This window comes from Tiliqua scincoides, chromosome 7 (genome assembly GCF_035046505.1).
Source record: "Tiliqua scincoides isolate rTilSci1 chromosome 7, rTilSci1.hap2, whole genome shotgun sequence".
NCBI lineage: Eukaryota > Metazoa > Chordata > Lepidosauria > Squamata > Scincidae > Tiliqua > Tiliqua scincoides.
In genome coordinates this window covers 72,477,955-72,504,060 of record NC_089827.1, presented here as the reverse complement: position 1 = coordinate 72,504,060, position 26,106 = coordinate 72,477,955, and the positions used below count along the sequence as shown (strand labels likewise).

The window sequence follows — 26,106 nt, the reverse complement described above, 5'->3', positions numbered from 1 at the left end:
AGGTCACAGCCTGACACAGCAGAGGTCCCTAGTGTACCGTTGACATGATCTCAGTCCCAAAGCCAAACTATACAAAATGCAAAAGAGGAGAGGCTTTTTCTTAAGAGTAGTGTGCATGTTTGTGTGGGGATGTTGTATAAACACTGTGGTGCTGGGGAACTGGGTTTAGCCCTATTGCCCCATTTTCCTGATCCAAATCCCTCCCAAAGCTGACATTTGTCACTCTGTACTTCCTGTATGTGTTCCACACCAGGTAGCAGCTTCAGCAACAGGAGAAGAGGAACACATACAAATGGAAAATGGTGTGCTGTAGGTTTAACAGCCTTGGTCCAACCAGTCTCATATTTTAGAGCAGGGGTGTCCAAAGTTTTTGGCAGGAGGGCCACATCATCTCTGACACTGTGTTGGGGGCTGGGGAAAAAAATTAATTTACATTTTTAATTTGAATAAATTTACATCAGTTTACATAAATGAATATATTAAAGGTGAACTTTTATGAATGAATGAAGGTCTTGCAATAGCTCAAGGCCTATAAAAGGCCTTGCACAAAGCAAGGCTGGCCTTTCCTTTGCTGCCACTACTGCATCACAGGTGTGAAACAGCAAGCAGTGGAGGAACCCCTCATCCCACAGCTCACGTGAGAGGTCAAACAGTCGCCCTCACGCTGAGAGCAGTTGCATCGGGCCAGTGTGGGCTCCAACAAAACTCTGGAGGGCCAGAGGCTCATTGGAGACTGGGGGCTCCCTGGGGGCCGCATTGAGAGGCCTCGAGGGCTGCAAGTGGCCCCAGGGCCAGGGTTTGGGCACCCTGTTTTAGAGAAACAAACACCTGGAGAGGTGATCAGGGATCTCAGACATCTTGTCTAGTTTGGCTCTTGGTTCAATTCTTTTAGAAACCCAAGTGACTTTATTGACTTCTTAGGAATACCAGAAGTCTGTGTAGGAATTCCTTGCTATTCTTCAGGCACTTCATTTGAAAAAATATACCATCTGCACACAAAGTCAGTGTCTAGATCTCAGAGTGGTCCTTACCAGCAGCAGGCTGTACGTAGAGATACTGTGGAAGGAAAGACTGTTTGCCATTTTCTTGAGAAGGCCGTTCATTTTCCTTTGCATTTTCTTTCAGATCTTTGCTCCTGCGTGGCTTTTCTTGCTCCTGAATGTCTAAAGGCTTCGCTGTGGCGGCTTCCACACCAGCAGGAGTCTCCAACTTGAGCCGAGAACCTCTTAGATGATCGATGGAATTGCATTTACTCTCAGGGGAAGATTCTGCATTCATTGGCTTAATAGTCTTCTAACGAAAAACAAAGCAGAAAAGAAAAAATAATCCACCTTTCCTAAGTGAGATGGCCAAAAGAGGAGTTCCGAACAGCTTATATGTTATCTTTTTAATGAAACTGCTTTCTTGCTAAAGCTTTACTCCCCACTTCCTTGGACAGCCTGCACAGGAACATTGCTTTCTATCACAGAACTGTCTGGAATTAGTTCATGGACAGAAAGTGACAAAGCGGCACCAATTAGCAATCTGTTCATGAACAAGGAATAGCAAGCACTGCCACAGTCAGAGACAGGGAGCTGGGTGGTGTGGTGATGCACTCAAATAATTCTCTTGGAACACGCTAGAGTATACAGTGGGCCCTTGGTATCTGTGGGGAGATCCATTCCAGGAGCCCCATGGACAACAATTTCTGCAGATAAACAAATCCTTGGGGAGGGGGGCCTGCCAGGAAATTGGAAGTGCCTCTCGGAAACATCTGGGATACCTTTTGAGGCACAGGGAGGCCACGTGCAACTTCCCCATGCCTCAGAATGTCTCCCAGATGTTTCCGAGAGGCACTTCAGGTTTGCTAAAAAACTGGAAGTGCCTTTCGGAGAGCTTCTGAGGTGCAGGGAGGCCATGCACAACCTCCCTGTGCCTCAGACATCTCCCAGACGCTTCTAAGATGCCCATTCCAAGTTGAATAAATAGGGCCTTCTTGGGTGCATAGAGGGTTAAACCCACGGATAAGGAGGGCCTAATGTATCTTCAACCAAACCCAACTGGCCAGAGATCCTTCTTCAGCAGAGTGAGATTTGACTTTCTGAAATGTCTTTGAGCTAAGTGTTGTGAATGCCGATCTGTGGGAAAGCCAATAGCTAGGTGGTCCTGTCTTTGCGCAGATGTGGGCGCTAGCCAACTTTTTGGTTCTTTCCTCCTCTAAGAAGCTGCAAAAGAAAAACCACCACCCACCACTTTCCCGTCTCAATACAGGGTCCAACCACACTAAGACCCCAATCAAACATACCAGCCAACATCAGGTTGGTCTGACCATAAAGCAGTCAGCACCAGCTGCAAAAGACACTCCGTCAGTGAGCTACACAGCGCACTGCTGGGAGCACCAGCAGGAAGGCCTGAACTTTCCAACCCACGTTGAAACGTCTCCTGCTGATTGCTGATGGTCAAAGATGTTTGAAAATGGTGTACTTTTCTTTACTCAGAAGTAAGCCCATTGTGTTCAGTAAGACGTGGGCTGCAGTCCTGTTTTATTCACTGGAAACAAAGGCTGCAATCCTAACCATACTTTCCTGAGAGTAAGCCCCATTGAATAAAATAGGACTTAACTTCTGAATAGACCTGGTTAGGATTGTGCCCAAACACTTCTACTGATGGAGATAAGTCAGTGGGAGAGGTAGGAGGGTGGAACAGGGGTGGGGAAGGCAGGACAATTAGGTTTTAGGAAAGGGATGGGATCTTTGGCACCAGCACTGCCAATATCCTAACCCCCTTCCTGGACCCATTGTTCCAGCGCGGGTCAACATGGACTTGCAACAGCTATTTAGCTCTTGCAGGTCTGAGTAGACACCTCTGAACCATGGAGACTTACTTCTGAGTAAGGGAACAATTGTTCCCTTACCTAGAGGAGGCCTCTGCAACTGCCTCTCTACTACACCACAGCAGTCGCTATTTTGGCACTACTACACCAATGGAGGTGTGTGCGTGGAACGGATAAGATTGGGCTGTAACCAAGATACATCCCTGCTTGTTTACTATGTGTCTCCACGGTGACGACTGTAGCATGTGGAAAGGTGTATTTATACAGTGAATACATGACCTGGGACTATGATTGTGTATAATGCATTTCTGAACGTTTTACATGTGTTACACCGACCTTTGTTAAAGCATACAGGAGACTAAGAGGAACGAGTCGTTCCTAAACTGTGCAAAATAGCCCTTTGGATCAGCTGTCCGTCTTCAATAGGCACATTTGTATACTGCTGAGTGCACAGTGAGAGAGAGAGAGAGAGAGAGTGGCATTTCTCTAATTGAGAAGGTCATTGTAATTTCATCCAAGAGTTATTTGTAGCACAAACCTTTCATGTCTCCCGCTGCAGTCGTAAGCACAAACACTGGATATTGGTCAAATGAACTTCTCTTACCTTAGACAGCACCAGTGAAATGGGACCTTCACCCTGCTCCATGCTTTGCCGCTTCACATTTAACTCTTCATCTGCTGGAGTCGCACACTGCTGGAAACTCCGCTTCCGACAGTTAATGGGAGATTCAGCAACTTCTGGTACGCGAGGCGAGGACTGGCCATCAAGGCCCCCGTTCCTCTTTTCTTCTGTACTTTGAGGACTTTCCCTTGACACACTTTCATGAAGACTCCCGCACAGCATATACAGCGACGGAGACGGCAAATAGACAAAAGGCTGGTGGGGAAGCAGAGTGGTTTTTCCAGTTTCCGTTTTGCAAGACGGTGGTAGAACTCGGTCACTTGGTCGAGTCAAGGGTGACGTATCCGAGTTGGCATTTGCGGTGAAGGAAGGGAAGGTGTTAAGACAATCTGAGTCTCCAGGAACAGGATGAACCGAGAAGGGGGAGATTACACCTGTGTTCCTGGCTGCTTCGTTGACAAAACCGTTACTGTCGAGAAAGAAACCAGGGTTATGGCACCACGTCTGTTCTCATCCTACTAATTTGTTCCAATGGTTTTGAAGGCAGTAAACTATCTAGATCAGCAGTTTTCAACATTTTTCTTTTCATGGCACACTGATCTCTATGGTCTTCCCCTCTTGTGACATCACCAAGGACTCTTCCAGGTTCTGTGGCTCTGTTTCTAGGGCAACTGTAGTATCAAGTTGTCTGTTCCTCTTCAGGAAGGGGGACTGACAATTCTTTACTACGAGCAGTTGCCCTAGAAAGAGAGCTGCAGAACCTGCAAGTTTTTTTCAGTGATTTTCAACCTCCTGTGGCACACCTGTGAACCTTTCGCGACACACCAATGCGCCATAGCACACTGGTTGAAAACCACTGATCTAGATAAAACAAAGGTTTGGTATACGGTACGGCTATTTGCTTCAGCTGAGATGACTGGGAAACTAATAAAGTGAAATAAGCAGGGAATTCAAATAATAGATAATGAGGCCTGAACAAGGCCTCAGAATTCAGCAGTTTTCAGACAGATTCACTGTGACAGTGTGCACATAAGAAAATCCATCAGATCCGCACAGTGGGTTATGAATGTTTGATCATGTCAATTACAAGCCCCCCCTCCGTACCGCCTAAGCAAACCTCTTTCCTTGAGACCCTTGAAGTCAAGACTCTTGAGAAAGAAAGCACTAAGGGCCCAATCCTATCCAAATTTCTAGCACTGGTGCAATTGCAATACAGCAGTATGAATGTTTCCATGCCTTGTGGAGGCCTCCGTAACTACCCTCCCACCACAGGATGCAGCACACATCTCACTGGCACAGCTACATCAGAACTGGAAAGTTGGAAAGGATTTTGCCCTAAATCATGACACCACAGAGACCTTTGCTGTTGGTTTGGTTCCTCGCTTCGGAACATTGGCTAATTAGCACATTCTGGTATAAGTTACATAGATGAGTAGAATTCGCCAACTCAAATAAAATAAGAGAATTTAAGTTATGTACTCCACTTAAAAAGTGAGCAGCTGTGACATTCTAACGAAGCACGTTAACAGTATTCAAGGTGACAAGCGTCAAAGCCTTCAGTGTCCCTGAATCTTTTATACGCATGACAACCCTCAGAGTGAGCACCTGTGATTTACGAACTCTCATTTGCTTCATGGAGTGAGCAGAAAAATCCATATCATCTTATCAATTTGTTGTTTCTTCAAGATGGCATTTTGTCTCTGCCACATTTAAGTTTAAGGTGGTGGCTCAAATATCTGCTCAATCTTACAGCTCAAATTCCCCCCAGCCAGTGTGTTTGTGCCAAAAAGGCTGCATCTTGTGGGGGAGGCAGACTGGGAGGCTTCAACCCTCTGCCAGTGGCGTCGCTAGGGGGGTGCGGGCCGCACCGGGTGACGTGCTAAAATCGCGCCTTTACGAGCTACTGCGTCATGCTATACACCGCTGGATGTGGAATGGCCAGCAGAACACAGTGCAAAAAACCCCATTGAGATAGCTCCTTTCGTTCAAAAGTTATGGCCAAAAAACCGGAAGGAAAAAATGCATGGAGCCCTATGGAAAGTGAAATTGAGCCGTATCGCACATTTACTTGCGAGTAGGCATACTTGCCATAGTCTGTCGGAAAGGGCAGGCTGAGAGGACTTCAACTAGACCAGAATGGTCCCGATCCAGTAAATGCAGCCCCCAAAAAACACCGGAGAAGGAGGTCCCTATTCAGCCCTATGGGAAGCAAGCGAAACCACGTGTCTGCGCTTACTTGTGTGTAGGCACACTTGCCTTAGTCCATCAGAAAGGGCAGGCTGAGAGGACTCCAACATCAGAATGGTCCTGATCCAATGAGTGCAGCCCCAAAAACACCTGAGGTCCCTCCCCCCAGCTGCAAGTGTATGGAGCCCTATGGGAAGTGAAGCAGCCTCATGTAGCATTTACTCATGAGTAGGCAAACATGCCTTGGCTGGTGGTCAGGCCAGGCAAAGAATGCAAGGACACCAGAATGGTCCTGGTCCAATGGGACTGGAGCGCAACAAAAGCCCCAGAAGGCAGCCTCACCCCCACCCCACTAGAAAGGACCAACAAAGAGGCTTGAACTGGTAAGGGGAAAGTTTTCTATTTTGTACTTGCAAAGTTTCCCTCACAGCCCAATCCAACCCACACTTTCCTGGGAGTAAGCCCAACTGACTCTAATGGGGCTTACTTCTGAGTAGACATGCATAGAATTGGGCTCTGAGGCTGGACTCCTACCCCCACTTTCCTGGGAGTAAGCCCCATTGACTCTAATGGGACTTCTGAGTAGAAAGGCATAGGATTGGGCTCTCAGACTTGTAAAGCCAGGTGGGTCTTTGTATTGATGTGCTTGAAATAGAAGGACTTTGAAATGTGCTTGAAATAGAGGGACTTTAAACTGGGCACTGGGGCGGGCTGAAGCTCTCACTGATTCTTTTGGGGGGGGTGTTACTGCAGGCAGACTACAGAGAAAACTCACTTGGTGGAACAGGACTGGCTCCCCCTTATTTATTTCTTTTATTTTAATTTAACTATAATTATTTTAATTTACTTGATGATGTCACTTCTGGCCATGACATCACTTCCAATGGGTCCTGGACAGACTGTCATTCTAAAAAGTGGGTGCCAGTGCTAAAAGTATGAGAACTGCTGCAATAAGGTGTTAGCAAGTTGACACGGGTGTGTGTGTGTGTGTGTGTGACTCCACAAGTTTTCAAAATCACTAAAATCGGAATTTGGAGGAATAATACCATCATGTAGTCATATCAATCAATGAAACAAACCATATTGAAATATCTGTGTTCTTTCAAAAGGTACAGCCAAAAAACCAGGGGGCTGGGTCAATGGTACATCACCATGCCCACCACCTGGGGCGTTGCCCCGCCCACTGCATGGGGTGACGCGCAGGCCTCCTGCACCGGGTGATGCGAATCCTAGTGACGCCACTGCCCTCAACTGCCAATGGGTCTCGTTGGACCAGCTTTTTAACTGGCACAAGTCCAAGGAAAGAAAGGGGGCTTACTGGCTCCTGTCAGAGGCGACAGCACTTGGTGCAAGTTGCCCACGCCAGGTGCCACCTTGTCCTACCTCCATCATGCCCCCCTATTCTATCTCTCCTGCAGGTCTACCTGATTTAGTGGGCACTCTATCTCCTGCTGCGGAATGGGATGGTGATGGGGGGGGGGGGGGGGAGAAGGGAAGATGGTAGATCAAGCCCAGGAAGGGGAAACACAAAGTGGACTCAGTCTCATTTAAGTTCAACTTCTGTTAATTTCTGGTTCTGTATTTCCTCAATATAACTCACAATTCATAGGCAATTCCCTCCATGACTCTTAATGCAACTGACACACACACACACAGCAAAACAAAAAAAACACAGTATGAGCTTATTCAATTCTCTGTGGCTTGTGCAACCATTTGTACATTTGATCACAGACAAAATTTAGTCACACCTAAGGTATAACTGACCCAACATAGCTGCGGCACCCCACTGAAGTGTCCATGAAGCATCCAGGGGGCATGCTTCCCCGTGGTTCCCCTCTCCCAACATAATGAAGCCATGCAGTAGCCATGCTTTAACTGAACCCAGTTTGGATGTGGTTTTGTTTTTTGCAGAGTATCAGGTTTAAATTGTCATATACCTTTTGTCATCTTCCATTTTCTGGCAACAAACAGATGCTAGATTTATCATTTTGGAGCTGTAGTCATCTGAAGAATGAAGGGGGGAAAAAAACCATAAAATACTGAATTAATTTTATGAGCAGGTTTGCTCTTTTCTAAAAGAACCCCCAAAGGGAGAGCCAGTGAGGGCTGTGAACTCAGGGAACAGAAGGGGACAAGCAGCTTGAGGTTCCTTTGACAACCACTTTGCAGAAACCAAGTGTGGGTCTGACTATTAGTGATGTTCCAGAGTCTCTCCCATGTTCATCCTTTTGCCTTTTAAGGAGTTCTCTCATCTCCACTCTTAAGCAGCTCTTGGTCTTAAGAAACTTCTTTGGCTTGCCACATCTATGCCTGCTCAGGCTGTATCTCTTGGCAGTCCAGTCAGCATGCGCTGTGTGGGGGGGCTCACTGTCTCGTCTTTCTTCTACCACTTTATATCTCCTTGGTCCCCTTAGCATAGAGGGCTTTGGCATCCTATATTTTTAACACAGATATACAGAACATTCTGTATGAACATGCAAGAGACCTCCCATGATGGCTTGCCTCAGTAGCTGACATGTCTCCCCCCATCAGTGAGATCTAGAGCTGCACTGAGCATCCTACAAGGGCAGTGCAATAGGAAGATTCCCTCTCCCCCTCTGATTTTAAGAGAAGGGGTCAGACTTGCCTGTGTCACTCTACTTTTCCAAAGCACAGTATGAACTTCAAACCTTCCTTCTGAGCTGGAAAAGGGGAAGTGAACATTCACATTTCGGAATTCGGGTTTTCGGAATGCGGCTGAAGAGCCGTAACAACATGACCAAGGCTGCAATCCTAACCACACTTTCCTAAGAGTAAGCCCCACTGAACAAAATAGGACTTGACTCTGAGTAGACCTGGTTAGGATTGTGCCCTAAGCCTCTGTTCTCCTTATGAGTTTGGAGTTGGAGAAGGAGTGCGAGTCCCCAGTGTCACACAGCATATCTGAAGTGCTGTATGACTGTGGCGACGGGTGAGGCTCCCTCCCCAGCTTGTCATGGTAGTGGCTCAATCTGCAGTCAAATTCAGAACGATCGGCATTTCATAGCTCAATTCCTCCGTTCCCACCGGCAGTCATGCACAAGTAACAGCGCAAAAATGCTGCAGCTAGAGGCATGTAAGTCACAATGTTCCCTATAAGCTGTGCACTGAACACCACGTGTTGGACCCATTGTCACAGCATTCTAGTAAGACCTTCAAATCACTTTATAAAACTTTACAGCGCTTAAAGTGTGAAAGGACTATAAACAGGATTGTTCCAGTCAGCTCCAACTTACCAGCAATCATAAAATAATATATTCCCATTTAAAGAGCTTTCATCTGCCTGTGCCGAATTCTAACAAAAGGAGCAGTACAGGAGTTGGAGCTGGTGGCAAGATGATGATTTATCAGACAACGCACAAACCCATGGCTGTCAAGCTGCTACTAACAGAGCCGGTGGGCTGCTAGAGAAGAAGATGACTCCCTTCTTACTCCCCGGTTACCTTGCCTCCCTCTGCGTGGGCTACTGGGTTCCGAGCTGACCTTCCTCTTGACTTCTTGGGAGGGCTGAGTTGTGTGAAAAGAAGCATGCCGCGACAGCCGCTCTTTTCTGGATGCGCCAGCCTGATGCGGAACGCGGACGGTCCCTTTAGCTTCCGTTAAAGCGGCACAGGTCGAAATGTCCACCTTTGCATCATCTAAAACAAATGCGTTCTCGTTAATGAATGATCCAAAGATCAGCCCACTGCCATCTGCACAGCTCTCATCCCAGGTTAGGTTCAACACACATACAAATTGTGTACAGCACGCATACAACTGAACAGTATGCACCTGCAGATATTCACACGTATTTGACGCACATCAGTACCCTTGGTTTTCTAGGGGTTCAGATCCTGTGCAGACTTTTTAAATGAATGCAACATACAGAAATTCATATCCAGGTCATGCCTCATTATCCACTGGGGTTCCATTCTGGAACCCCCAGTGGATTAAAAAAAAAATAGCTTTAAAGACGCACTTCCAGATTTCTTGCTCTTCCATTGTTGCCCCAGAATGCATTAATATAGACTCTATTCTGCATTCAGCCACTAGATGGGGTGAATAATCAAATCTAATGAATTGAAATTATTATTATTTAGCAGCGCAAAGTAGGAAATAAGATATTGTTGCTTTTCTTTTCCTTGCTACAAGGCATTTAATGCTGGACCCCAGTACCAATGGTGAGTCAAATCAATGGATGACGAGGCAAGACCTATAGAAACATTACATGTGCATAATGTAACTTGTGAATAGCTTTAATGTCATTGATATCTATAACTTGCTGATGCCCACTGAAGGCTACTGTATGAGGTCTGGATGACTTTCAGGTTTCCCATTGGCCTGTATCTAGACGTTATCCAGCCTCTTTTACATAAAATGCAGAAGACATTCTAAGGTTACTGAGAAAGGCCAAGTAAGCTACCAGGAAATTCACAGGAAGAGCTAATGAGATGAAATAGAAAGAAAATTACCACTATCTCCACTGAATTCCATAGGACCAATCCACTTGAAGGCTGGTTTGCGACCTCTTTCCTCTGTCACGTGCACTTTTTTAATAAGCCCCAGGCTTGTCAGAACATTGGCAATGTCATATAGTCTTCGTACCTTTGCTGAAGAGAAAACAAGAGTCAAATCGGAATGAATGGATAAATACATGTAACCAACTAGGCTAAAGAACCGTTGCTAGAAAACTCCAATAAATGCCATTTATGACTTTTGAAGGGGCAGTGGTGGGGTTTGAACTTGGGCAACTGGATGGCTTCCCCAATAAAATTAGTGTAGTGTACATGAAAGGGTTAAAGTGCGATTGTAGTCCTCGAGTCCAGAGACTCTTGACCCTATATAAAACCAACCTATTGGAAATATACCCGTATCTATGAGTGCAAGTGAAATAAGTAGTTTTAGTACCGTGTGACTATCACCAGTGATAAGCTTTCTCATTTATTCTTTGGTAGTCTGTTTTCAGTGCACATGTATAAGACTCATGATCATCACCCACATATTTTCTCTCATTCCATCTGAAACTGCATTCTAGAATTCCCTGAAAACCCAAATGCGCTTTCTAGTCCTGTCAATATGGCCACTTTCCCCCCAGTGACCAAATGATCATTCACCCCACAGAAATAAACCTTACTTTTAAATTTGCTGTGATCTGCTGTATCCTGGCTTTCTTCTATCAATATTTTCGCCGCTATGTCGAGAGTGACTATCTTGGTCTTGGACACGAGGAACAGCATGACAAATTTTTGGCTCATAATCCGCAACGATTTGTCCTTTCTGCTGTTTGCTGATGCTGTATTACAAACACAACCCAAGTCTCAGCATGTTACATCTGTCACAGCCAAGAAAGCATTTTGAAAGCTTCTCATGTGGGGGAAGGGGGAGGGAAAAAAACCAGTTTCCTTGTTGAAAAGTAGTTGGGTGTGTACGTACATGTATGTACGAGTGTTTTAATGAGTAGAAAATAATTGCCTATGAGAGATGGACAACTGCACTTTAACTCTCTGTGGGAAACAAGAACGGACAGCAAAATTATATATCTTGAAAAATCCCACGGGAAAGTGAGACAGTCGGAGAAGAATTTAAAACTCATATTATTATTATTTTACTGGAGCAAGTGATAGCAATATTAGGCTATGTGGGCAGCATTTCCAAAAGTGATGACTTGCAAGAAGAAGCGGGAGAAAGTCTGTTTTCAGGTGGATTGTGCCAAGGTGACAGGAAAGACCCACCACAGGAGTTAGGGTGTTATTTCTTCCATGTAGAGAAAAAGATGCGTGTGGGCCGCACCAGTGACATGCACATGGAGGGGTGGGGTGGGTGATGCACACTAGTGACCAAAATAGCTAAAATTGCTGTTTCTGGGAATAATACCATCATGTTATATAGCATTCGATGCGTAATTTACAGCAGAATGCAATGGAAAAAACCAGAGTGAAATATCTCCATCCTATCAAAAGTTAAGGCCGAAAAGCCAGAAAACAAAAACGCAACTGTCTTACGCAACCAGAAAGTATATTTCCTTAATTCTAAATGGACCAATGAGACCGACTGTTTGAACAGTCAATGAGATGTTATTATGATGCAGTGTGGAACCAATAAGGTGTTAGTAAAGTGACACCCTGGAAGGGTAATACCATTAGTGACCAAAATAGCTAAAATTGCGGTTTAATACCATCGTGTTATATACCATTTGATGCTTAATTTACAGCAGAATGCAATGAAAAAAACCATGCTGAAATATTTGTGCTCTATCAAGAGGTATTGCCACACCCACCACCTGGGTTACTGCCCCCCCACTGCATGGGAGGAGGTCCATCATGGGGATGACACAAACCCTAGTGATGCCACTGGCAAAAATGTCCATCTAGTTTGTCTTAGGCTGCAATTCTAACCACACTTTCCTGAGAGTGAGCCCCATTGAACAAGTTAGGACTTACTTCTGAGTAAACCTGGTAAGGACTGTGCCCTTAATTAACTTACCAGATTGACAGTCTGTCTCCGAGAATTCAAGCACCTGTCTGTCTTGGAAATCTAGAAAGTTCTCCTTTTTCTGATCTCCGAATCGGCACTCAAGGTCTAGCTCTTTGTTCTGGAAATAAGCCATCAGTTCCTCATACTTCTGGAGCTCTCCTATTTCCTGGAGGTCCTTCAGAGTCTGACTCAGTTTTTGCTGGCCATGCCAACAGTATTGATTCTTAGCCACTCGGCTAACCAGATGAAGGGACTCCAGGACATTCACGATGTCGTAAATTCGCCTGCGTTCCACTCCTGGATGTAGGTATACAAGCAAAAGATTGCAAACAACATTTGTGCATTACAAGAAAAGACACAGAGATTCTTCTTCCAAAACAATTAATAGAGTTATAATCAGTGGTTCCAACTTCTGCTGTTTTACATTCGCATAAAACGTGGGCTTAAAAGGTGTCTAAGGACAACTATTTTGACCTAGTCATATTAGCAGATGCATTTTGTACGCAGGAAAAACAACATATTGTGCAGGAGAAAATGGTTCCTCCAGGGTCACTTTCCATATCACAATTAAGAACCACTCCCCATGTTTTGTTGCCCTATCAGAACATTTAGGACAATGGCATTAGGCTTGAGCCCTGTGGATCAGGAACTGCCCGCTGACTCCCTGATGAAATGTCGCTGTGAGACAGTGGTTCCCAAACTGTGTGCTGTGGTGCCCGGGGGTGCTGTGGGATGTCCTTGGTGGCTTCTTCCTAGGTGCCACCATTTGGATTGCATGAGATTTGCATGATCTAAGATAGTGGTGCCTGTAGGAGGTGGGAAGAAGAGGCCACCACAAAAGAAGGGCATTGTGACTATGGTAAGTTTGGGAACCGCAGTTGTATGGAATCAGACAGTTCTAGGGAGTGCATTCACTCTACAGCAGCAATTGACACTGCTCCTAGCCTGGGAAGTCAATGGCTAATTTGGTGCTAATGGCTTAAAAACAATGATCCCAGATTACATCCCTTTCCTCAGTTTGTGTGTTACAGAGGGAGGCCACCGAGTCCTTCTTGTATCAGATGCCATTCTTCTGCATACTTGATTTCGATCTTTAGCCTCCTGCCCAGCTTATATCCATCCTAAAATATGTCCCATGACCATAACATGATCCAGAAGCTTGAATAAGGTTAGAATTTCACTTGGAGACATGCTACCTAGAACCTGTGGTCTAGGTTCACCCACCTAATATACATACTCCATGGGAAGATTTACATCAGGGACAAGATACTGTTCTTGTGCCACCACTAGTGGACAGCAGAATTCGTTTACAGCCCTATCCCAACAGGATTGCCTGTGTAGCAATACAGGGATTCTGAAACAGCCCGCCGCAGTATCCCACATGGGCAGAGAGGCAGCCAGAGGTCTTTGAGATAAGGGAACATTTGTTCCTTTACCCCGTTTTGAGCCCCAGCCTGCTCAATGAGGCTACTCAGATCTGGAAAAGCTCAGTTGCTGGCACACGATCGAGTAGCTCAGTGTAGAGCTTTCAGGCCTGGAACAGGGGATAGGATGTGGTGCCATTAGTGTATTTATTGATTTAGTTTATCACTCTAAGGCACGGGTGCCCAAACTCCAGCCCTGGGGCCACTTGTGGCCCTTGAGGCCTCTCAGTGCGGCCCTCAGGGAGCCCCCAGTCTCCAATGAGCCTCTGGCCCTCCAGAGATTTGTTGGAGCCCACACTGGCCCGATGCAACTGCTCTCAGCGTGAGGGCAACTGTTTGACCTCTCGCATGAGGTGTGGGATGAGGGCTCCCTCCACTACTTGTTGTTTCACGTCTGTGATGCAGTAGTGGCAGCAAAGGAAAGGCCAGCCTTGCTTTGTGCAAGGTCTTTTATAGGCCTTGAGCTATTGCAAGACCATTCATTCATTCATAGAAGTTCATCTTTAATATATTCTTTTATGTAAATTTATGTAAATTTATTCAAATTTCTAAATGTAAATTAATTCTTTTTTCCCCCGCCCCCGACACTGTCAGAGAGATGATGTGGCCTTCCTGCCAAAACCTTTGGACACCCCTGCTCTAAGGTATTATTATTATTATTATTATTATTATTATTATTTTTTTTTTTTTTTTAATTTATTAATAATTTAGGGAACTATAAAAATGGTGCTGACATGTAAGAAATCTGTAGGTTTATTGGTTTGGCAGTAGATCTGGGGTTGCGAGTCTATAATGGAAATGACATATCGCTCTACTCACGTTCTTGATGCTGTCACTTCTTATTACATTTGTCATTAGATACCCTCTACCAAAGGGCTACACAAATCTACCCTAACACCACTATGTCAAAAGTCTATTTTAAGAAAATCTCCACAAGCAGCAAAATGAATAATAAGTTGTGGTTCAACTTGCGGTGAAGAGCTAATGGCTAGAGTGACACTTGATTCCAAGTAAGGAGTCCTTAAAATACCACTAACAATCCAGTTAAATAAAAGAGTTTGATTTAGTGCTGCAGAAACCAACTGGACTTCCTTGAATCTACTAGAAGGGAGTGCTGAACTGAACTCTTTGGGAGAGAATTTAACTAATGGATTATAAGAAAGCCGGAAAAGGAAAACAAAAATCAAATTAAAGACAATTAGTTCACTTCCAGCTAGGAACATTGCACTTTACGTGCAAAATATATCCTTGGTTGAAGTCACTAAACCTCTTCAAATGACTGAAGCTCATCAAATGAATGAGTTGTGTGGGAACATCAATGTCCAATTCCACTGCAGCCTATGTACTTTCACAAGATAGTGAGGACAATCTCAGTGTATGCATAGGGCCACTGAGTGTGGTTTGGTCACCTAAAAAGGGATTAACTGTTGGGCAGCCCAATCCTATCCACTGATGTATCTTGCAACATGTCAGTGGAAGTTGCTGACTGAGAGTTGCTCCATGGTTCTGTGGGCTGTGGCCACCAGGTCAAATGAATCTCCTCCACCCTATGCTTCTGTCGGGGGGGGGGGGGAGAGCCAAACCGGAAGCAGTAAGGTCCAAGGAGTTCACTTGGAGGCCAGGTTGCTTACAGGGAGGTAAGTAAAAATCTTTTTTACTTGCCTTCCCAAACTGTCTGATTGTGCCCCCACCCCATAGCATGGAGCTATAGGGTGCTTTCTTTGGGAACAGAAACTCCCTCTGGGAACGGACAGAGCATTCTGATCACACAAGGGTCCTTTGGAATTGAATTGGCCACCCATAGAAGCCACTCTCAGGTGCTATTAGACAGGCTCCCCGACATCCCAATCCTCACCAACTTTCCAGCACCGATACAGCCACAATGCAGTCCTGCAGTAAGAGAACAAGCATTCCCTTACACTGAGAACGACCTCCACGACTGTGCCCAGATCTCAGGTTGCAGCACACACCCCACTGGCACGGCTGCATTGGCACTGGAAATATTGTTCAGGTTGGACTATTAGATACGAACCTCTGAGTTACAGATGGCTTTTAGTTTTCTTCCAATGTTTTCATTCACGACTACTTTTGTAACAATTCTTGTGCAGTGATATCACACACACACACAAAAGTTACAGAACTACCAAGCAGCACCATCTCCTAGGCAATCCCCACTGAAAGGCGCTGGCACAGCCGCATAACTCCTTTTAAATGAGTTATGAGAACACAGGAGCAGTGCCTGCTGGGTCATGCCTTACAAAAGCCACAACATCGTTCATCAGGAACATCTGTTCTTGCAGAGAATATCGTTTCCTCGCATACATACCAAGGCTAGAAGCCACTTCATCCAAAGAAATGGTTGTTTTTTCGGCTGATAGAGGGTAACTGGGGTAGCGAGCTAAAAATTTTTGGCATAACAGCCCCAGGCTTTTCTGCTTTCTGCTGGGTCTCTGCTTTTCAAATTCATCTCCTGTACCATCATCTCCCGCATCGCACTATTAAGGAAATAGATACATATTCTTATAGCACTCCATTCATTGCCTCTTGTGAAATACATGGCACACAACTCTCCAGCAAAAGAAGTACATACTGCAGCTATCATGCTAATCTAGACAGTTAAGGTGGGTTGAGCCGCTAGATCATGTGAACTGACAAATCATCCCATATGCTTTCCTCAGGTCTATTCACATTTAAGAATCTACCTTCAGGGTCACATTCTTGTGTCTAGTGCACTGTTCCTTAAAGGGGTTGAAACACAGTCAGGCTCTACAATCCTTTTCTCTTCCTTTTCCCACTTCTCATTGAAGCTGGTAGCAGCCTGGCCCTGGACATCAGTAGCCACTGTGAGAAGGGGGCCGATATACGGAACACATGACAGACCTGAACGTGGCAATGTTGCAGGTTGGAGATTGGGTTGCTTTGGTGCTCAGGTTAATAAGCACACTGGATGTTAATTTGGGTTGGAAGGCTCTCCAACTGTCTCTGAAGAGGCACCAAGACTCTTTGGGATCTATTATTTTGTTAGCAGATATATATATACACACAGGTGGGTCTGCATTATTCACACGTTTGGCACCTGCAGATTTCAGTATTCACTGGTCGGACACACATGGACCCTCTGGAGGCGAAGGGAGCTGGGTTTGGGGGGCTCTGTAATCCCCCAGAGGCAAGGAGAGCTGTGCTCTTGTTGCCTCCAGAGGCCTTCTAAGGCCTTTAGATATCACTTCTAGCTTTAACGAAAAACTGGAAATGATCTTCTAAGGTCTCCCAGAGGCCTTAGAAGACATTCTGAGGGCTGGAGAGGCTGCATGCAATCCTCTGGAGGATTACAGGGTCCCCAAAATACACTGATTCCACAAAAGGGAATTTTCAAAGCCCCATACTGTGGTATGCTTAGTTATTACTTTACCGTTTTTGGTCTCTGGAGCCCTTTACACTCCTAAACAGAGTCTCAGGGAGCCATACTGGTACATGCGTGAAGTCTTGGATTGCTGGCGCATGTGCGTAGTGGTGACTCAGCAAGCAGAATGCTGCCTCTTATGGTGTGCTTGTGGAGTGCCTAAAGGTGTTATCAGGGAGACCCAGGGCTCCTAGGAGCACACTTTGAGAAACACTGTTCTAAGGAAATCTTAAAAGAGATTGGAATGGTTTTACTTCCATTTACCTCAAGGCAGATACATTGTAACAGAAGTCTCTTAAAAGGGACAATAGCCCCCAAATCTGAAAGGGAGTAGCACATTCAGAATTCCCAAAAAGTTGAAGCTACCTTTAAGCAATAATTAGGGGTTATTGCTATTGTTTTGAAAATAGTTTTAATTTATGCAGATTTCGCAATTAATAAAAACATGAAAAAGGCAGAAAGCATCATGTATTCCAAATTCTCTCTTTTTTTTAAATTTTAAATGCTTTAAAAAGTTTACTAGGTAGCGATATAGTGTCAGAAGATGCAGCCACAGTATTATTTCTAACTGGAAAAGTAATCTATTTTAGTGTCTGGAAAATACCTTAAAACACTAAAATGTGGTGTTTTGTGTTTTTATGTTGTTATCAACAAAAACCTCTAAAAATCAATTATGGAAAGCTGTTCTTTCTGAAGGGAAGCCGGGAGGGATAATGCCCAATAAGTTTTCATCATTCCATAGTTTACAGTATGTACTCTATGTGTAATGAACCAGGAGATGCATCAGAATCAATGTCCTTGCCGATTGAAAGATATTGTAGAAGTGCTATTGCTCATCCATGTTTTTAGGAAGTTATAAACAGGGCTTAATGCTTACATCAAAAGGAGAGCAAAAGTAATAAGGCCAGTGAACATATCTAGTACTCTGAATGCCTCCATCAGAGGCATATTTTAACTATACTTAAAGAGGAGATGGGACAACATCCATTGCAATTACATTCTTCCAATTTGGGGGAGTTGTCCACAAAGATTTGAGGTACCAGATGAGAAAGTAGGAAGATGCTAACCCAGAATAAACTGCAAGTAATTTGAAGAAATGAAAAAAAGCAACATGAAGTCTGGTGTCTTGCAAGACTTCAATGTCAAGACTAGTCTCGTCCTTCATCAAGGGAACTGGCTAGGGCCAGAAGCCCTGCTAAACCAGGCAGGGACCTAGAGATCCCTGGATGTTTTGTATGAATGACCAGGGATGCACTGACAGAAAGAAGCAACCTGTTGTACTGATGAGCCCAAAATGTGATACAGCAATACCTTGGTTGGGGACCAGAGCGTGGAGCAAAGTAAAAAATGGATGAAAGTCAAAGCAGAGCCTTATTGCAAATTTATTTTGGCTGGTAAAAACCGTATCTACATAACGTATGTGAATGCACGCAAAACCTAAATAAACAGAAAAAAGAACAAACAAAAGGACATTGACGAACATAGTGAAAGGTTGGATAAATTGGACAAAAGAGGAAAGCTTGTGGACAAAATTTGAAATGAGGTTAGAACTGAAAATGACTGAAAGAGCAAAGCAATGAAAGTCAAGAGGATGAAAGTCTAGTTATCGGTGCATGTCTGTTGCTGAGGACTATAACTTAAAAACAGAAGAGTCTTGAGGGGCTAGTCCTAAACAGTGCACACCAGCTTACCACCAGTGCACACTGTCGCAAACATGCCATAAGGCACATCTGTGGCCCTCAGCGCTAGTGCTAGCTCAGCGCCAGCTGGCGCTGGGCTTGTGTGGGTGGACTGCTGATGCTCCTTGGTCATGCGGACTACCGGGCAGTGGAGAGGTAGGTGGGGGCATGGGGAGGGAAGGAGGTGTGCCAGGGAGCGGGGCGGGAGGGAGGCAAGACCCATGGAGCTTTGCTCCACCAGAGCCTGAGCTTCTATGTTGGGCCACTGGACCTACATGGAGGCTCTTGATTCTACAGGGACTCTTGGGTCGCCGTAGAATTGAATAGCCCCATTGCGGGGCTACTCACCTTACCTGGGGGAAGGGGACAAAAGAGTTCTTCTCAGGGGAGCTGCTGGCAGTGCTTGGGTTGCACTCAGGATGCAGCAGCAGTCATATTTGGCGCTGCTGCAGCACTGCACACTGGAAAGCTCAAGATTGGGCTGTTGGTCCTTTGTTGAGGCCATAGTCTAGAACTAGAAACTCCTCAACTCACCTAAACAAGCAGAGTGAATTTTGAAGAAGATGGTGAAGAAGCATGGGTTCCCAATTGGGTCAAAAAGAGCAAATAAGCAGTTAGTTCATAAGATTAAAACAGAGCATTTTACTTTAAGCAGGTATCAAATTATTATTAGTTCTAAACAAATTTGGGGTGACCTGCAAATTTCTTACCTGCAAGGAGTCAGGATAAGCATCACTAAATTCATTATTTTCAATGGGTCTGAAGAGTTCTTTCTTCTTCTCTCGATCCCGCATGTCAGGGCTCGCTGCACTAATGAGCATCTTCAGGTTAGCCGTGGGAGTCCACGGATCTGCCAGGGGCCTATCGCTCAGCTTCACAGGTGTAATTGGACTTCTCTCGGGGGTGCATGTTTTTTGCTTTGACAAATCAATGGGCTCGTTTTTCATGGGAGTCTTCGGGGTCATTCTAGATCGATCAAATATGTTTTCCTGTTAGAAAGACAAGACAAGAGAAACAGCCAATCAATGCGCTTGTTCTTTTAAACATTACATGTTGAAAAGCCAGTTCCTGAAGTCTTGTCGCAACAAGCAACGGTGGCCTGGTCATTTCTCAGTGGTTCCCACTGAGGTTTATCAGTTGGAGGAAACAGACTGGAAATTGAGGCACAGATGAGAGGGAATAAATTCTGACCCTCACTTGGTTTGCAAGGGCAAGGAGGCAGATTTAGATCCTGCTCACGTCCTAATACATGCCTTCGCTTTACTCTTCTGGGTTGGGGGGGGGAAATGAAGAGTCAGACTTGGGACAAACGCCACCCATTGTCCCCAATACTAGATAAGCCACTAGGATTGGACTTAGGCTGAGGAGATCAGAGTTCAAATCCCTACTGATCCATGAAGCTTAATGGATGACGGTGGACCAGTCACAATCTCTCTCAGCCTAAGCAATCTCCCAGGATTGTTGTGCAGTTAAGGTGCGGCTGCCCCATCTACGCAGCCTGAACTCACTGGTGTGAATAATAAAATTAGTCATAGATGCCCCACCCTCCACCAACAGATATTACCCAGAGGTGAAATGTTACACTACTGTGTGTCAAGCAGAACACACAAACACACTGCATGGAATCTCCCCAGTGGCGTACTAGAGGGGGTGCAAAGCACTAAGTTTTGCAGGGAGCCTCAGTGCTGCATGCAAGTGGCCCCTCCCACTCAGAGACATTCTGGGTGGGGGGAGCAAAATGGAAGCATTTGCCTCAGTTTTGCTCCCCCTGCCCAGAAAGGCTATGAAAGGAAGGTGCTTGCACGCAGCACCGAGGCTCCCTGCAAAACTTAGTGCTTTGCACCCCCTCTAGGTATGCCACTGGAGAGATTCCATGCAGTGTGTTTCTGTGTGTTCTGCTTTACACACAGTCGGTTATATGTGAGTGTGACTTAATAAAGAAGCTGGCCATTTTTAATTTTTATATACAGAGAGAGAGAGATGATCTGGGTTAATGAATGATTGAAATACCTGACAAGATCAATTTTTCAGCTGCGCCATGCTTTCAGAAGAGACGGCTACAACAGCACATTGATAAAATAATTTGCTGACTCAGTATTGCTTTGCATTTGCAAAGCACTTTTTGTGTGCAAGCACAAGACTCTTGAAACACTTATAACAGTTCTGCAAGATGTTTAAATGCAATCCCCTTACAGCAGCTAGGGAAAGGAGGAGAATGAGTGGGGGCCCAATCCTATCCAACTTTCCAGCTCCAGCGCAGCTGCAATGCAACCCCATGGTAAGGGAACACATGCTCCCATACTTTGAGGAGGCCTATGTGACTGTCCCCCCACCGCAGGATGCAGTGCACGCCCCACTGATATAGCTGCACCGGCCCTGGAAAATTGGATAGGATTGGGCTCTGGTTTGCCTAGGGACCCAGTGAGTTCACGCAGAGGCAACATTCAAACCAGGGAAGCCCTGATTCACAGCTTAGCTTCTTATGACCCAATCCTATCTCATTATCTGCCATCATAAGTCCTGGGCTGAGGGCACGAAAGCCACTCTGTCATTCAGTGGGCTGGCCATGCCAGCACAAATGGCCAGAGGTGTTACGGGATGGCATGTTGCATTTTGTGACAGCTGCAAAGTTGCCAGAATGCTAAAGGCCTTGTTAGCTTTGGGCTGTTAGTCACTACATTACCGGTGAACAACAGCAACTCCTTTCTGCTTCATATAACTGTAAAGTTACATCAAAGAGAATAACCAATCCAAGAAGCCAGAATGATTTTTACAGCTTCCAAGAACATGGCATTTCATAATTCTTCAAGGTGAAAGCTTCATCCTGAAACTCTTTGCTAAAATAAAATTCAGAAAATCTTTACTGAGTAACTCAAGGTGACTGAGATCCATGTGGACACAAGAGGACAAAAAAAATATCTGCTGTAATACTCTCTGCCGAACAACTGGCTCATCCTTGCTCTGTGTGACAGATCATGCTGAGTCATGTATTATTCAACCAGTTATTAAATTATTTGGCAGGGATTTAACCGACTCACTAATCTGGGCTTTTGTATATTCAGTTTGCCATTAATTCCAGAGACGCCGAATTCCCTCTCAACTGTGCTCCACACTGCCGCCTGTATCCTTCATTCCACAAAACTCAACGGGAGCCACAATTTGAGAGGGCCAAAAGTTGACTACAACTCACTGTGTGCAACACCTGGGTTTTGTGCCCCATATCTCACAGTAGTACTTGTTGTTCACATGGATCTGTCAGTGTGAATTGCTGCCTCAGTATAAGACTTCTTTACCTAAATTTTGTAATATTGGTGAGCGTGGAACAGGTTATCTAGGTTGGAACCTTACTGGAATTAGTCTCACCAAGACGCCACTGAGGAAAGTACATTGCAGTCAACAGTTTTTTAGACTTGTACTGCCAGTTTGACTGGCTCATTTGAGAGATTGACCGTAGATAAAGAAGTGATGACAGAAGCTCTAAGTGAACTTGTGCAATCAGACAAGATTGAAACCTGTAATGTTGGTTTGTTTTTTTTAATTTTGGGAGGTCGGGATATGCCAGATTTAGGGCAAGCCATTTGTTCTTATCAAATACAATCCTGGAAATCAATAATAATAATAATAATAATAATACAGGTATTTCTATACCGCCTTTCTTGGTCCTCAGATTTATCCTCAGACTTTATTCAAGGCGGTTTACATAGGCAGGCAATTTTTAAATCCCCGTAGGGATTTTTACAATTTGAAAGAAGGTTTCTATCTTTCAAGAAACCACAACATTCTGATGTTTCTTTCTTGATCTGGGTCGCACATTCTGGCCTCCATCCTCCCACGCTCAGAGCAGATGGAATAGCTCGACTCAGCTTGTCAGCTGCTTCAAGGTCACATGGTGCCGGTGGCCTCGAACTGGCGACCTTCGGATGTTATCTTCAGGCAAATGGAGGCTCAACCCTCTATAATAATAGACTATTTACATATTTGCTGACACTAAATTTTCTGGATGCTTACAACACGTTATACTGAATTAACACGTTTACAACATGTTACATGTATATTTCCAGGCATATCTTTCCATTACAAAGGCTAGATATTCTTTTGGCAGATGGAAAGCGCTACACAACAGCTTTACATTGTTTATCTGCTCAGTCAGGAGACAGAGCACCCAATCCTAAGCGTGTCTGCTTAGAGCCAAGTTCCATTATGATCAATTGGACTTATTCCCACTTAAGTGTTCACAGTACTGTTGTCTAACTCAAGCTTGAAATACAAGACATTGCTCATAGACTCCAGGAAGAAGTGCTGTGATCCAGGGCCAAACCTACATCACAGTCCTACACGTGTCTCCTGAGAAGCCTTTTAGCACAACCACAGAGTGCTAAAAGGAATTTTCTCCCATGTAGGTGCGTATTGTACTAAAGCCCAAATGTTAAACAGGAGATTAACGATTAGATCTTCTGACATTTTTGTTTTTGCTATAATGTAGTGATGGAGGGCTGCAAATTGGATTGAAGCTGCACAATTTAATAATATCCAGAGGGGTAGCAAATTTAGGGCCCAATCCTAACCAACTTTCCAGCACCTGTGCAGCCACAATGCAGCCCTGAGGTACCGGAGCAAATGTTCCCAAACCTTGAAGAGTCCTCTGTGACTGCCTTCCCACCACAGGATGAAGCGCACACTCCATTGTCACAGCTGCACGGGCATTGGAAAATTGGATAGGATTGGACCCTGTGTCAGTTACAGCAAAAGCAATAGAGTCTTGTAGCACCTTAGCCTTTTCTGCCCAATGTTGCATATATGCAACGGGGATCAAATATGTACACTTGTCAGCTGGGCAGAAATAAGTTAAAGATAAGCATTTATTGATCCACGAAAATTGAGTGTTGGGAGAGTTAGAACAGACAGAAGAAAATATTTCTTTACCCAGCATGTAATTAGTTTGTGGAACTCTTTGCCACAGGAAGTAGTGATGGCATCTTGCCTAGATGCCTTTAAGAGGGGATTGGACAAATTTCTGGAGGAAAAGTTCATTACGGGTTACAAGTCATAGTAGATATGTGCAAGCTCTTGGTTTTAGAGGTAGGCTGCCTCCGATTGCCAGGTGCAGGGGAGGGCACTGGGACGTAGGTTGTGTCTGTTGTCTTGTGTGCTCCCTGGGGCATTTGGTGGGCCCCTGTGAGATACAGGAAGCTGGACTAGATGGGCCTTTGGCCTGATCCAGCAGGACTTATGCTCTTATTTCAGCAGACGCTTTCATGACTACAATCCACTTCATCCAATGGAGTGAAATCCTCAGTAAGCAAGCAAACACAAAGGAAAAACACTCATGTATGTGTGTGTTTACAGAGGATCTTATCTCACTTCCCAAGTAGATTGTAACCCCTGGGTTTCAGGGACCTCTCTTTTTCTCTCTGTATAAAGTGCCACACACATTAATGGGGTATATAAATAATAATAATCTGATGAGGAGGCTGTGGTCCACCTAAATTTTTGCAGAAACTGGCTAATCTTCAAGATGCTACAAGGCTTTGTTTTTAATGAAGCCTAACATTTTATAGTGTTTTCTGAGTGCACAACGTGCCTCACCTGTATGAACTTGATGAAGTCTCTAGAGCAGTAATTTTCAACCAGTGTGCCATGGTACACTTGTGTGTCACAAATGGTATGCAGGTGTGCCACAGTCCTTTATTAATACAGCCATCGGGGGATGTGAGCCCCCCACTGGCAGCATGGCGTGCCAATTGTTAAAATACTGGTTTGCTTTGACAGTATTAGCTCCTTGGCACTGTGTGGCGAGATGAAAAACATTGAAAATTGCTGCTTTAGAGCAGCCCGGTAAGGTAAGCAAATATTGCTCCTTGATTAGTTTTCCGTTCTTGGCGCAAATTGAGAATTTAGCAAATTGGAAAGAAATTTAAAATTGAGTGTTGGGAGGGTTAGGACAGACAAAAGAAAATATTTCATTACTCAGCATGTGGTTGGTCTGCGGAACTCCTTGCCGCAGGATGTGGTGATGGCATCTGGCCTGGATGACTTTAAAAGGGGATTGGACAAGTTTCTGGAGGAAAAATCCATTACGGGTTACAAGCCATGATGTGTATGTGCAACCGCCTGATTTTAGAAATGGGCTATGTCAGATGCAAGGGAAGGTACCAGGATGCAGGTCTCCTGTTATCTGGGGTGCTCCCTGAGGCATTTGGTGGGCCGCTGTGAGATACAGGAAGCTGGACTAGATGAGCGGGGCTGTTCTTATGTTCTTATAAAGGGCTAATCTGAAGACCTTTTTTGGATTTTATGGAACAACTATAAGCCAATGCAACAGTAGTAACATTTGATATACATTTTTGAACTCCTGCAATACCACAGTTAGGCTTTACTCATCGAGAACGCATCAACTGGGAAAATGAAACAGAACATCATTTCAATCAAAGCAAAAACCACCACGAATGGGATTGGGGGGGAAAAATGGTCTCATTAATGGTGACAGACAGGGTAAGCAGGTGGGAAGGCACTGGGGCTCCATCTTACCTTTTGCGCACTTTCCCCATCTTCAACTGCAAAATCTATCCTGGGGTGCCTGGGGCTGATCAGGTCTTTGAGTGTCAAGCAATTCCCCTCCATCTGCAAGTTTCAACAAAAAGTTGCACAAGACCTTCAGCATTTCAGATCACATCACACATCACACACATCACACAGCAATAAAATTGATGATCACCTGATGATAATGTGAACCTCCTCAACTCCCAGGACTTCCAAAGTAATCCGGATCACACCTCTGCCCCCCCTTCCTGGTGTAAAGATCCTGCCAAGGTTTTTGGGAACCAAGGAGGGAGAGAGACTGGCAGAATCTGTCAAGGGAGTGCAGAGAGTTCACAGCAGGGATCGGTTAGTTTTGGCGCAAAGAGGGAACCTGGGAGGAGAGGAGGGCTCATCCCTGCTGGCAATGAGTGGGGTTCCAAAAGTGTGCCCACCTCCCAGCTCAAGCAAGGAAAGGGGGGGGAAGGAGGGCAGGATGGTTGAGGCTGCAATCCTATCCACACTTCCTGGGAGTAAGCCCCATTGGCCATAACGGGACCGACTCCTGAGTAGACATGCACGGGATGGGGCTCTCAGCCGTGCTGCCCCTATCCCCTTGCACCCTCCGGGGCAAGATCGCTGGTTGCTGCAGTGGGGCAACCCCCGAGTAGCCCCAGGACTTACGCACCACCAGGAAGCAGCCTCCCTCCTTCCCGCCCCAAAGGCTGCGACGCGCACTTTTCCCGGGAGTAAGGCCCGCTGAACGCAATGGCACTTACTCCCGAGGAGACCCGCCTAGAGGTCGGAGCCGTGGCTGAAGTGTGGGGCACTCACGCCGTCCGGTGTCCGAGGGCGCGCTCCGCTCCGGAGCCTGGGCGCATCGGCTCCGCACCAGCCTCCAGGCGCGCCCTGCCCCGCCTCGGCCGCCCGACTGCCCAGCAGATGCCCGCACTGGCGCTAAAAGTTTCTCTTCTGGCGCCTGCAACATATTTGTA

At 45.3% G+C, this 26,106-nt stretch overlaps 1 protein-coding gene across 1 annotated transcript in view; it reads right to left on the bottom strand.

The window, feature by feature from the left end:
• The window catches only part of LOC136657382 (transcription factor E2F7-like), a 28,528-nt gene extending 3,312 nt beyond the window's left edge, over positions 1 to 25,216 (bottom strand). The window contains exons 1-10 of the mRNA XM_066634213.1: positions 25,124 to 25,216; positions 19,306 to 19,584; positions 15,843 to 16,011; positions 12,102 to 12,389; positions 10,753 to 10,911; positions 10,091 to 10,228; positions 9,083 to 9,277; positions 7,559 to 7,625; positions 3,417 to 3,903; positions 1,032 to 1,293 (exon numbers count right to left, since the gene is read on the bottom strand). Coding sequence (XP_066490310.1) covers positions 1,032 to 1,293; positions 3,417 to 3,903; positions 7,559 to 7,625; positions 9,083 to 9,277; positions 10,091 to 10,228; positions 10,753 to 10,911; positions 12,102 to 12,389; positions 15,843 to 16,011; positions 19,306 to 19,584; positions 25,124 to 25,216 — 2,137 coding nt within the window. The remainder of the gene's footprint in view (positions 1 to 1,031; positions 1,294 to 3,416; positions 3,904 to 7,558; positions 7,626 to 9,082; positions 9,278 to 10,090; positions 10,229 to 10,752; positions 10,912 to 12,101; positions 12,390 to 15,842; positions 16,012 to 19,305; positions 19,585 to 25,123) is intronic.
• Between the last annotated feature and the right edge of the window lie 890 nt (positions 25,217 to 26,106).